Source organism: Abramis brama (genome assembly GCF_963993115.1).
Source record: "Abramis brama genome assembly, chromosome: 9".
NCBI classification, from domain to species: Eukaryota; Metazoa; Chordata; class Actinopteri; order Cypriniformes; family Leuciscidae; genus Abramis; species Abramis brama.
This window is the reverse complement of record NC_139971.1, coordinates 24185495-24199962: the sequence shown is the minus strand read 5'-3', so window position 1 is coordinate 24199962 and position 14468 is coordinate 24185495. Positions and strand designations below refer to the sequence as shown.

Genomic DNA, 14468 nt, shown 5'->3' with positions numbered 1-14468 from the left:
GAATGAGGGATGAGACTCTGGTTGATTTATTGCACGTTACGCCCAAAACACACCCATTACTTATTAAGAGAATAGGGACAACTCTTTTAGACCATGCGCCGGGTGCACCGACCATTTTTCCCGTTGTTAAACTAGCAAAAGTGGATTTGGATACGCCCTAAGTGCACTTGCGCCATGCGCTTTAGACCATGCGCTTAGGTCATTAAAATAGGGCCCTATATCTGTCTTATGAGTACAGTTGCAATATTGTGAGATTTTCATTGTTTTGGTCTCTTGAAAATAGCCATGGGCTGAGGAAATGCATATCTTATTTCATTGCTTAGTTTAATTGTTTATTCATGTACAGTTAGATGGGGTTTTTTCTCTCTTGCTTGTTTTGAAAATTTGTTTTGATCAATATTGCAAATGGAAAGTGATCAGACTACGTCAACCTGACACGCATGGCTTTTGCTGGAGTCATTGTCATAGTTGCATAACCTTTTTGAAGAAGCTCTCCAGGACTCCAATTTTTTTATCTGAAAGCCAGTCAATGAAGACCTTTTGCTGGGGAAGAACTAGAGAAGAACCGGGGGAAGGATTGAGAGGAGAGAGGGAAGAGCTGGCTTTGTGAAAGTGTTGAAAGGCTGTGTGATTTCAGCTCTTGTGATCGCAGGGAATGACGACAGTAGAAATCATCTATGGTGTGGAGGGGGCTGAGAACTGATGTCTGGTGCTAGGCAACTAGCTTAGTGCATTTTCAAAGCAATGTTCTGTTTTCTCTCTCTCTCTCCTGCATTTCTGCCAGGGATGTGCAAGACTGCATATTTTTAATAAAATTGTTGGACAAGTTGGGGGATTTTCTGAATTACTAGTTGAGATGCGTGGGTCTCGAGTGTGTTTTTAAAACTTTTTTAAGACTTGTCTTGTTTTGCAGACTCAACTATATTGCTTGTCATTTGTTGGATGACTTGAAATTCAAAAATGTATTTAATAATATTGTTTTAATATATGTTAAATTTTATATATATATATATATATATATATATATATATATACAGTGCAATGCATAAGTGAATACACCCATGCTAAAGTTGACTAAAAAGAGGAATAAAAAATCATATTTTGGAAATTGAACTTAATGCCTTAATTTAAAAAATTAGGAAAAATCCAACCTTTAAGGACACCAATTGTCTTTGTGAATGAATAATGTATCGTAAATAAATAAATGTTCTTCCTTAAAATACATGGTGCATAAGTGAGTACACCCCTATGTTAAATTCCCATAGAGGCAGGCATATTTTTATTTTTAAGTATTTGTAAAAAAAATTTTTTAGGATACTATGCATCCTGATAAAGTTCCCTTGGCCTTTGGAATTAAAATAGCCCCACATCATCACATAGCCTTCACCATACCTAGAGATTGGCATGGGGTACTTTCCATAAGATCATCTCTCAATGCAAATCAAACTAGCTTTTAGGCTAACTGAAATAAAATCATGCCAATCTCTAGGTATGGTGAATGCTATGTGATGATGTGGGGCTATTTTAATTCCAAAGGCCAAGGGAACTTTATCAGGATGCATAGTATCCTTAAAAAAAATTAAAAAAAATACTTAAAAATAAAAATCTGCCTGCCTCTATGGGAATTTAACATAGGGGTGTACACACTTATGCACCATGTATTTTAAGGAAGAACATTTATTTATTTACGATACATTATTCATTCACAAAGAAAATTGGTGTCCTTAAAGGTTGGATTTTTCCTAATTTTTTAAATTAAGGCATTAAGTTCAATTTCCAAAATATGATTTTTTATTCCTCTTTTTAGTCAACTTTAGCATGGGTGTATTCACTTATGCATTGCACTGTATATATTAATAATACATAATATTTATATTTATAAATTATTATATAACTAAAATACAATTTATTTCTACACAATACTTTATTTTTATCTTTACCTTTTTTTATTTGTGAAGAATCATGAATTTATTAATTCATTTAAAAGAATCAGCACATGAGAAAAAAAAATCCCTTTTTTCATGATTTTTTTTCATGAATGAACACATCCACTGTAAAAAAAAAAAAAAAAAATTGTTGGTTTACCTTAAAGGTCCCATATTTTCAAAACTGAAATTTTCTGGCTTTTTTCATATAACAGAGGTCTAGGGGCTTTGTAACTACCATATAAGTTTCAAAACAGTCAATCCACAGACAAATGCACACAGCCTGCATAAAGTAGCTGTGCCTTTTCACAAGCCGTTGTGACTTCCGTAAAAAAATGTGACATCAGAACTACTCAGTCACCGCCTTCATCACCACCCCAAACACTGCCCACCGTCCCTCCCTCCTTTTGCCCAACCACAGACAACATCGCGTCCCTCCATCGTTGGGTCCGACCTCAAATTCGCAAGCCGTAAATAAACTTCTAACACCTTTTATGTACATTATAGTTTGTAAACGGATATGCAACACTTACTAAGTTGATGCTGACGTGTTGTTTTGTACAGTCTATGGTTGCCACAAGCTTTGATAGAATATCAGCTGGAAACAAGACAAAATATGTTGTTTGTTTTCCTAAGTTACAGACACTGGTGTATGGTATGTTGTTTTTATTGAGTTAAAGACAGTGAGATTGAGTTCACTAAGTCTCTGTGTCTTATGTTTTGCTGAGTTTGTTTACAGACAGTTTAAATTAATGTTAACGTTAAATCTGCATGCAGCAACGCTGAAAGTAAAAAAAAAAACGCGCTTTTGTAAACACGTTTGAGGAGGTGGTTGGTTGTCTCCTGTCGTTGCCGATTCGGGGTCTGAGTCCGCCTCTAACATACAAGGCCGGATAACATTTCCCTCAGCAATGTCCATCATTACAGGTGTTTTATTTACCTTACTTCTGAGCATCACCTAGCCACAGCAGGCTCCAGCGTACATGACCCTAGTTACCTGTGGTTGGCCTGGCCGTACGTCACTCAGAAGAGAGGCTCATGAATATTAATTAGACAGGCCAAAATCGACCTGTTCTTAGCAGAGCTCCTGAAAAAGGATCTGTAAAAATATGAGATGGTTTTTGGTACTTATACCGCAAATATATATTCTTAAAGTTACAATATGTAAGATTTTTGCAATAAAATATTCAAAAATCACTTGCACAGTGTGATATATTTCCTGCAGTTGTGTACTTAAAATATCCCAAAAGTTCCCAAAGATTTTTAATTTCTGAGAAATTCCAATTTCAAATAATGGCTCGTCCCTGTCGCCCTGTCCCACTTGTCTCCTGTCAATGATGTAATATCTGCGTTATCCCTGGTTTCCCCTCGTACTGCCATAGTAACCATGGCAACAGACGTGGACAACTGTGTTACATCTAGCGGCACGCTCACGCTGTTGTTTCGTTCAAACATTATGGACCATGGCAAGCAGACTTTGGGACAAAAGGAGAACTAAAACAAGGATCAATATCAGCGTGGCGTTTTCAAGACGCCGAGAGCTCCACATCCGCGACTAAGTTGTAAATGTAGAGGTGAGAAAATGTACATAAAACTAATCAATGTTACATAGCTCAACATGATGAAATCATAGAATATGATCAGTATGTTATTCTAATGTTGATATATCTCTCTCATTAGCAATCACGACCTGCTTCATACCACAGTCATGTTAAAAACATCAATGTATTCACTCATCCATAAAACATTTTTAGATCCTTCGGCATGATGGCAAGTTCCATAATTCCGCTAATGCGTCATCAACATACGCCTTTGTTATTGTAAGAGGTTAGCGACCCCTAGCGACTTTAAGGACATCAATATCTAAAATAAAACTCCAGAGGGGTGTACAATATGGGATCTTTAAAGTAAGCTACCTGCTTGCCTTAATTTTAAGTTCATTGAAATGTGAGTTTATAACAATGAAGGAGATTGGTTTAATCAACAGAAACTCAAAATATTATGTTATCTGAACCACATTTTCTAAGTTGATTTGACAAAAGAAAAAAAGTTGTGCTAAATCATGAAAATATATTTTTTACAGTGTGGTCACAGACTGCATGTTTATTTGTCAAATTTTTTGTATTCAGATGTTTAATCATTCATTCAGTTCAGTATTTTACTTGTGTAAAATATACTTTTTGGGTATAATATTTTAGGTATGCAACATATTTGTTTTATGTAAATTAAATTTTTTTGGTATCTTTTTTTTTTTTTTTTTTTTTTTGTGATACTTTCAGGGATTGCAAGAAAAACTACTATATGACAACTAGTTTTTAGCTTTGATTCAATTATATCATAATAAGTAGTCAATAGAGCAGATGCTTTAACCCTATCCTAAAGGGCACAATGATTATACCTCATGTACCAAATAAAATCAGCAAGCTTTGATTACTAGCTATGCTTTAACTAGTATGCCACAGCACCTGTACCTGTAGCAAGCTGACCAGAACACCTACAGCACCTGCTTGAACTGCATCCAGCAGACAAATTCCCATGTAACGCTTGAACGTTCTCCGCCCTTCTTTCATGATTAACCGTGCAGAATTTTCTCGTTGTGACTAGCGACCGGTAAGCGTTTTTGATCAGATCAAAGGGAGGTTGATTTGATTGGCGATGGGGGATCAAATGACAGATTCCACCTGCTCTACTCGAGATGCGGTAAACTGTGTTCTTTTTTATCGAATGCCACGACGGTTGGCAGAAATAGCATGTTTAACTACAGTGCACGTTATATCTCAGGCCTCTAGCAGAGCGAGCTTTAGAAGGAAATGAGATCTTCAAATAACTCAAACACACTCTGCTAATAAAAACCAATCAAACGCTACAGCCAGAACCTCAAACAGCCGTTTACCTCTGCACTATGATCTCATTACCTTGATGAGTGTAAATCAAAGTCACACATGGGTATTTCTATTTAGATAAAATGGATGGATGTTTTCAGATCTGTAGAGCATTTTGGGGAGGTTTAAATTGAATACTATACTGAAGCAGTGGCCTAATGGTTAGAACATTTACTCCAGCACAGCCGTGGTGCTCATGTGGGCAAAACAGGTTTGAATATCTCACACTGCCTTGCTTTCATTCATGTAAAATTACTGTAAATACTCTGTCAAGTCAGACTGCTGTCCGTGAATAAATGATTTTTAAAAAAGCCCTAAGTCAGTTCTGGTGTAGTTGATTAGTCACCATTCTACTTGGAATAAAGTTTAAGGGTTTTTTCGTGGTTTAGTTTACTTCCATAAACATTTTTGGTGTAGTGAGCGGTCACACAGTAAACAGGAAATTCTTATTTTGATTGGATGTGTGTGTTTATCAGTGTGTGTGCAAGTGGTTTAGTTTTTAGTTTAGTTTAGTTTGTGTTTTATTTTTATTGTGAATCTGTTAAGGGGTAATTATATAAAACAAATCACATTTTATTTGAAAATTAAACATTTTATCAAACTTTGATAATTGCCTTAATCTTTTAAACAGCTGAGAAGATGATGATCAAGCTACATGTTTTAAAAATCACATTTATAATATATATATAAGCATATGAGTCAAATTGGACGACTTCAGGGACTCATCTCAAGATCACTCATTTAATAGTTCATCTATTGCCAAAATTATGAAAAAAGAACAGTCCAGAAAATAAAATAGGCCTAATGAAATAAAAAATGAAAATATTAAAATCATTGATGCGAGACTCAGAAAATGTAGTTTGTGTATAAAATGTCCGTCAAAACCAACACGTTGAACGATCTTAACTAACCCAGTGAAGTTTTACAATTGGATTGGTGTTTATTCTCTTTAGCATGCAGTCTGAAGTATTTCACTCAGTTCCCTGATTATTCCGTTTCAATTTCAGTGAGTGAAGAACAAAACTCTGTTGAGATTAGAAAACATGAACATTTTTTATAATGATTTGATGGTCTCTCAAAGCGTAAAATGCATGGATAGTAGCAAAAAAATATGAATCCATAGTAAAGTTTCAATAATGTGAATGTGACCCTAATACACATTAGTGACCCTAATCTTGAAATATGTTCATTTTCTTGGCTCTTGAAATGTGGTCATTGCTTTTGTGTTTTTTACTCCATCTCATGTTTATGCAGCACAACATGTCCCACACATGAGCTGCCATGGACATTTGCTTATTAGAGTTTTTTTTTTTTTTTTTGCCCCAGTGAGCTTCATGTTCTCCTGCTCTGCGCGACCTGGTCTTTCCAAGAAATGCATTTGGATGTTCCTGGATTCATAATGTGATTTTATTATAATAAAGCTGCCCTATAATGCATCAGGAGAACAGCTATGGGACGGGTGCACAAGGCACCTTTTGACATTATGTAAGCCAAATGGCAAGAATGTCCGGGTTTTGTTGATGTTTAAATGAATTAGATTCGTGCAGTTAAAAACCGTGTGTCTGTTACTGTTGTGACCAGTGTAATCACATTAAGATTATTTGAGGCATAAATAAAATGTTTAATGGTCTTTTTGTCTGTTCATGAGATTATTGTAGCATATGCATGTAGTTCTACTGAAAGAAGATTTCATAAGATTTCAAACTCTAATTTGCCAAAACTTTCACCAAAACTTTTTGTCTTTTTGTTTTGTGTTTTTCATTTTTAGTGTAGATCTAGTTAGTTTTGATTTCCATCAAATGGTTTTATTTCATTTACATTTATGTACAACTCTGTAAAAAATAATGTTTGTTTAACTTCAAAAAGTAAGTTAGCTGATTTAGTTAATTGAAATAAAAAAATTAAGTTAATACATTGGAGATTGAATCAAAATAAACTCAAAATATTATGTTATCTGAACCACATTAATTATTAAGTTTACTTGACAAAAGAAAAAAAAAAGTTGTGATGAAATCATGAAAATATTTATTTATTTTTTACAGTGAATCACCAGTTTAATTCTGTAAGTTTAGTTTGTGTAGTTTGTAAACAGTAACAGGATGGTACTTGCAAAGGCAAGTTCATGGGTTCGATTGTAAATGTTTTTATTCATATTTTAGTCTCATTTATAGTATATGTTTAGCTTTTTTCATCTCAATATTAGTTTTAATAGAGTAACCTTTCCAAAATCCTCTGTGCATTCCTGTGCATGTGACTGAATGTCACGCCGTGTCTTTCTCATCAGGGCATTTCAGAAATACTCTTTTGGGACGTCTTTAACGGCTGCCACACATGCTGTTGGAGCTGCTGGGCACATTTCTGGCCCCCTGATGAGACTCCAGAGAGCATTTTCGGTCTAAATGCAGTTTAAATGCGTTTTTATTACCAATTTTTATTTAGGACCAAGTTCAGGCAAAGGCTCAATAATCTCTTAAAATACCTTGCAGCGTATACCGATCTCCCTGTCCATGTGCTCGCCCTGCGTGTGGCAGTTTGATTTGTCTTGAGGGGAAAGGTAACTAGATTCTGTGTCGGCCTGCTTGAGGAACTAAACAGCAGGTCAGCAGGTTTGTTTAGCGCAGTTTAGAGCCGGACGTGTCGACCAAGACAGCATGCTGGTTAGTGTCTGTCAAACCGGCTGCTCTATATGAGAGAAAAATGAACTGGATGGCATGAGCATAAATCTGACATACAAGCACACATGTTTCTTTCTTTTTTTCTTTCTTTCTGTAACACCTTGTAAGCCATATAAATAAATGATTTTAGTTTAGATTATTAATACTTATTAATACAGTATTAATACTGTGTGTTTTGTGGTGGTTGTTCACGAGTCCCTTGTTTGTCCTGAGTCAATGTTCTTCAGAAAAATCCTCCAGATCCTGCACAGTTTTCCAGCATCTTCTGCAAGTTTGAACCATTTCCACAGTAGTGACTGTATGATTTTGAGATCCATCTTTTCACACTAAATTCATTATTTTGTAAACATCTGTTATGTGAAACAGCTTATTTGGGAAAGTGCTAAATAAAAAATATCATGCCATTTTTATGATCCCTCTTACTTTGTAAAAAAAAAAAAAAAAAGTGCTGTCAAATCGATTAATCGTGATTAATCGCATCTACCATAAGAGTTTGTGTTTTCATAATATGTGTACAAATATGTATATATAAATATATGATTAAAGTTATATATATTGTATTTATGTGTCTGTGTATATATTATGTAAACACAAACTCTTATGTTAGATGCGATTAATCGCAATTAATCAATTTGACAGCACTAAAAAAAAAAAAAAACATTTAGCAGATTCTGCAAAGGGTGTGTAAACTTTTGAGCACAACTCCATCTTCTCTCCTGTGCACATCTTTTGTCTCTTGCATGTTATTTCATTCAGAATGAACAAACACATTTTTGGGATTGATTTTTGTAATGACCTTTTTGTGGGATGTTACTGACATTCTTTCAGAAATAAACTCTTCTGAACTTGTAAGAGTGCTTCTGTAAACAGATGGAGTCTGTGTTCCCAGGAACCAGTTTAAAACAAAGTTTGACTATTTGGAGGAATCCTAAAACATTCGTTCTCCTTCAGCCCGCTTCATGGTATACGTGACTTTGTGCGGCATTCGCTGCACGTGACTTCCTTTTCCAATTACATCCATGTCACACTGCGTGTTTGAGCTAGGCATTTCAGAACAGATCTGTAACGCAGGACTCCGGATGCTGGCTAACAAACTTAACCATGAAAGAACAGCACACCCTGTCCATTATCAGTTTTTCTCTCTCACTCAGATGTGTTTGTTGTGTAGTGTCGGTCAGGACTGATTCACAGGGTTAGTGAAGGTTATCTTCTCAGAGATGGAAACATACACATATTTGGCTCAGTGGCTGACACAGACTAGTAAACAGGAAACTCTTGTTATTTTGAGCACTTCATTATAAATTGTTTCCTTTACACCACCGAAATACCATAATGCATTCTTGACTGCTGTGAAATCATAATGAGTATTAGATGTTTATGTTCCTTAAGAAAATGTGAGTAAATACTGAGTAAAAGCACCATTACAGTGCTGTGAATGGTTACCAGGGTGTTTCTAAGAGGTTGCTTAAGTGTTCTGATAGTGTTTTTACCAGGTTGCTATGTGCTAACTAGGGTGTTCTGGGTGGTTGCTAGGTAGTTTGTTCTACCCCAAGTGAAAATAGTTGATCTGATATTTTGTTCTCTTGGGCGATGTTCACACTGTCAGTCCAAATCCGATTATTTGTGTATCTGACTGGAATCTCTAAATGAATCACTGTCCACACAGTGTAGGCCTATCACAGCTGTTCAGATCTGATTTGCGTGTCCCGTGGCGCTCTTTTATTTTCTGGAATATCTGCATTTCTGTGGTTTCTAGGCCTATTTACAACATGACAATATGTAGCCGCCACACTGGAACTACTACGTCTTCTGTTCTGTCGTCTCCGCCGATCTTAAAACATGTCTCAGTTATATTGTCTTTTTCTGCTCGTCCGGCACTTTGCAACAACAGCCTTGTTTCTGCGACGACTTTCAGCATGTTTCCTAAAACAGCGTCTGACATGTTTACGTTTTACGTGGCGTGAGAAAGTGACATAAATCACGCAAAATCCGATTAGAGCGGTCAGACTGAAACAGATTTCCAGAAATGCTATTTAAACAGGATTTCAAACCACATATGTAAGTAGCTCAAAACGGATGTGTAAAATCTCATTTGATGATTTTCTTTTTTGACTTTCATACTTGCACCTGCTATGATCGGATTCTAATCGGATATTCACAAAAAATCGGATTTTAGCTGACAGTCTGAACGTACGTAGCCTAAAGTAACAGCAGATCTCTCCTTATCAAGACACGTGATTTGAGGAATCTTTCATGCAATGCAAAGTTTTTGATACTTTAAATGTTAGAGGTTTTAAAAAGTAACTTTGAAAAGTGGCAAACACCTCTAATAAATGGACTAATTGTAGTATTTTGGTCAAAACTGTGGTTACTATTGTTTTTAAGGGCGTTGAAGTTTTGTGTAGGCCTGTACTTGAGTCTCCAGGATTGTGTCTATACAATATGTATTTGTCGTAGATATTTATTTATTTATCTTAATTTGTATTTATTTGCCTTTGTTTATATTTATTTGATTAAAAATGTATTTCAAAATTATTGTTTGTAATATGTAAATGTGTTTTATGTGACGTAATTGACATATTTCTCTCTACAGGATATGAGAAGACATGTGATGATGACTTTACTGGACACAGAACAATCTTACGTTGACGCTCTTCGCACACTCACACAGGTATGAAACGCACACACATTCATGTAGCTGTCTAAATGAATAACATAGACTCCTATTAGTCTTATTAAACTAATAATAATGACTACAGGCTGTTTTTTTTACAAATTAGGACATATTCAAAGGAAGGTTTATCATTTTAACTCACTACTGGGGACAGTTTTTGTGGAGAGTAAATGCACATACATAATCAACACATCAAACGTAATGGCCAAACCAAGTATGTTGCATAACATTTATCATAAAAATGAAAAAAGCACTGTATCATAAAGGGTTTGCTATTTGTTTTTATACATCAACCTTTTAATATTATTCTTAATATCATAAATCGTTTGCAGACCTTGAGTAAATCAGAACAGAACAACCGAAACATGATGTTACTGTAAGAACGAGAGCGGAAGCTGCATACTGAGTATAATAAGCAAAAGAGAGAAACAAATCATCATCTTTTCCAATCTCTCCTGACTCATAACAACCTATTCCAGCAGCTGCATCCGTTGCCCTGGCAACAAGGTGAGCGAGCAGCGGGCAACGCACCTCCAAAATGGCCCCCATTACTGAGCAATTCTCACCAGCATTTATGCTCTCATTCTGTGTTAAAGGAAACGGTTTATCTTTGTGGGTAAATGATTGCGTTCCAGTCAACATCATTACGTGTAAACGGTGTGCAGCGGGTCAGCCGTGGTTGGCTGAGCAAACAATGAGAGAGACGCACAAGCACAAGTTTATCACCTTAAAGTGTTGATGGGGAGATCTAGAGAAAGGTGTGGAGAGGTGCATGATGGACGGATGACAGATGAGAGCGGTTTATCACGGCAACAGCGTGTCTCCGGGCACGTTTTAGGGCGTTTGAGGTGCTGAAAGAGCTCTGGCCAGATGTGCGCTAGTCAAAACATCTGACCTGAGACAAACACTCTGTGTTGGTATGGGGTTTTTTTGGAGACGTACTATCGTATTAACATGCTTTTTTGGAATTGGTAATTCCAAGGTATTTTTGAAGTACGATGTGAATACCATAGTATATGATGTTACCATCTTATACATCACTGTACCATGGTAACACAACAGTCCTTTTTTTGTATGTTTATGTAAGGGATATTTGGTTTTGGTTAGGTATTTTTTTTCCAATTCCAATTCTGCTTATCGATTCCAGTAAGGTAAAAGCATTTTAAAGACAAGTAAACAGAAATAAAATAAGAACAAATAAACAAATTAGCAATAGCACAAAAAAAAAAAAAATACAACTGAAGAAAGTTCAGGTACAGAAATTGTAATCAAATGTAAAATAACACTGCATAGTGTTCTTTTTATAAATAAAACTTTGATTATTCCTTATTAAAGTTACAAAAGTTATTCAGTCAAGATCAGTGAGTGATTTTATTTTTCTTTTGTTCTTTAATTAACGTTAATTACAGGTTTATTAGGCTGCTGTCGCTTTAAGGGCTCATGCAGGATCCAATATACTGTTACACATGCATTTTCTATCTCAACTGTTTATGTTCACTTAAGACAAAACTGACTGTGTTTACGAGAATATTTTGACATAGTTTTGTGTGTATTTGTGCGTTTAAGCACAAGAAGACATGTACAATAACTCACTTCAGTATCGCGCACTAAATGAGAGGCGGCTGTGTGCGCAAAGAAAGCAGCGTGCCGCACGAGTGCCGAATTGAGTTCTCTTTCGCGTTTTCTTGCTCTTGAAAATGGTTTGCAATCACATTAAAATGCACACGCATGAATCGAAGGTTTAATTTTATGGTCCGATTCCTGACCTTAAGTGTCCGATTCCAAAATTGGAATTTTCGATCCCCAACCAAATTGGTAAGTTTTTTAAAAGTCAAATTGGACCCTACTTACACATTTCTGGTATTATTTCATTGTCATTTAGGTTATAATTATAATTGTAGTCTGAATATTAAATTTTTATTATTTTATGATATAAAAAAATTCTGACAAAGATGATGTAAATAAATATACAAATGATACATGGAGGTAAAAGTGAAATAAACAGAAGATTATGTGCACTAAGAATAAAGAAAAATCTATACATATTTCTATCTTTTTTAATGTTCTGTTACCCATTAATACATAATTTTATGGAAGTAAAATGGGTTGCAAATGACAATTAATGTTGACTAATTCAAATGAATAAATAAATGAGATACAAGTTTGGTTTTAAAAAATCCTTGTTTTGTTACAGTAAAGACAGAGGAGCAGAATGTTTATCTGCATTTCATATGACACAGTTTACATCCCAAAGGGGGAGTCAGGCATTTCCTATAATCAAAGTCTGTCCCAGACCACCACATGCAGACACAAAAACATGCATTCATTCTGTCATTGTATATTCCTTTATCATTTTTGATGCATATACCTTCATATTTATTTATGCATATTCATTATTTTTGCATATTCCTTTATATTTATTCATGCATATTCATTATAATTGCATTCTTTTATATTTATTATTGCATATCCAGTTCATGGTCTAAGTATGTCAAACACGTTAACACAGTTTAGTGGTTTTAACTAGACAGCATTTTTAAATTCAGCGATTAATGCCGTAATGCACTGTGATGGAAATTGGATTGCATTTTATTCAGTACTAAAAAGTAAAAATTGTTCCATGTAGATAAAACTGTTGATTTCCTGTTGGTTTCTCTCTGTTGTTGTGGTCTCAGGGCTACATGAAGCCCCTCAAGCACCCGGAGAACTCCCCGCTCTGTGACCCGTCCCTGGTAGACGAGATGTTTTACCAGATCCCTGAGATTCTAGAACATCATGAGCAGTTCCTGGAGCAGGTGCTGGACTGTGTCAACCAGTGGCATGACAAACAGACTATCGGACATGTGCTCATTCAATCGGTGAGAACCTAATCACAGTTTTATTACTATTTGCACCGTATTGTATGTGAGAATAGCGTCCCAAATCAAAGTAGATTATGTTGAAAATACTACACCAGAAATTATTATAATGGTAAACATTTTTAGACGGATTTTTGTAATATAGATCTGTGTATGAGGATGACTAATGCTGTGTCCCGATTTACATACTATCTGTCCCAAGTAGTATGCAGAATTAGAATGAGTGTTCCCTGAATTAAATTGTATTGATAAATAATTGAATGCTAATATAGGGGCCCTATGGTTTCCGCGATGAATTTGGCAAAATTTGGATGAATAAATGAAAAGTAGGGTCGTGAACTTAATCAAATGATGATATGACCTCTGTGAATATTAAAGCACAAAAAGACTGATATTGAAATATGATGTCTGCATGTTCTCCAGAGTTCACTTTACCAGTTAAACGCCCAGTGAAATGCATACTTTAAGTGACTAGTAGAAGTGTGCAGCCAAGGATTTTTTATTTATTTTTTTGGTTTATAACATTGTTTGCTTAAACGTCCCATGTAATTTTACTGCCGTTTAGACCTGTCAAATTTAGTTTTTTTTCTCTGGTTCAGAAATAGCTTATGAACAAATTGGTAAATTTGGCTATAGTCAAAAGATTAACATTCACATTAACAGCATGTCTTATTTTGATGATTTCCTTCATCTTCTGTGATTGGCCTCTCACATTAGCGTTACTAACACATAAGGTTCAGTTAGCCAGTGATCCGCTCAGAGAGTGTGTGAACACCAGGCTGGAGCCACTCAGTCCCGGTCGTCTGCTCTCAGAAGGTACTGACAGAAGTGTTGACATCTAGCAGGTGTTTGTTTTCCATACTAAAGGGATGACGTGCAGGTTGTAGGCTTATTAGTTGACATGGTTGCCATATTGTCTCAACCCACCGGTCTTACTTAGGGTCTATGCTGTCGTGATGCTGGTGCCGTTCTGTCTCTCAGACACATATACACACACACACACACAATTTCTCCTGCTGCTAGGTCTTCGTCTCATCCTAAGTGCCATCTCTGAAAGTTTTTTTCATGTTATTTTGAAAGAAATTAATAATTTTATTCAGCAAGGATGCATTCAATTGATCAAATGTGACAGTAAAGACATTTATACAATTACAAAAGATTTCTATTTCAAATAAATGATTCTTTTGAGGCCATAAAACCCATCCTGAATATCTTTTTGCAAGAGTTTTGAGAACTGAACTGTAGCCTAGAATTTTTGCTTCGAAACGATGTGAAAATCATCCTGCCCACTCATTCACATAAAACAGTATATTGATTGACTGATTTAAAAGACATGTAAGACATTGTCATTTGTAAGACATGTTTTGTGTTAGAAATGTCATACTGTGAGGAGGCGTGAATGATCATGAATATTTATGCATTTCACACCTGGAAAGAAAATGACCCTTTCCACT

The 14468-nt window shown here is 35.5% G+C and overlaps 1 protein-coding gene across 2 annotated transcripts in view; it reads left to right on the top strand.

The window, feature by feature from the left end:
* The window catches only part of arhgef17 (Rho guanine nucleotide exchange factor (GEF) 17), an 87417-nt gene that overhangs the window by 53101 nt on the left and 19848 nt on the right, over window positions 1-14468 (top strand). For both annotated transcript variants that reach the window (XM_084124281.1, XM_084124280.1), the window contains exons 3-4: window positions 10076-10153; window positions 12832-13014. In XM_084124281.1, coding sequence (XP_083980407.1) covers window positions 10076-10153; window positions 12832-13014 — 261 coding nt within the window. The remainder of the gene's footprint in view (window positions 1-10075; window positions 10154-12831; window positions 13015-14468) is intronic.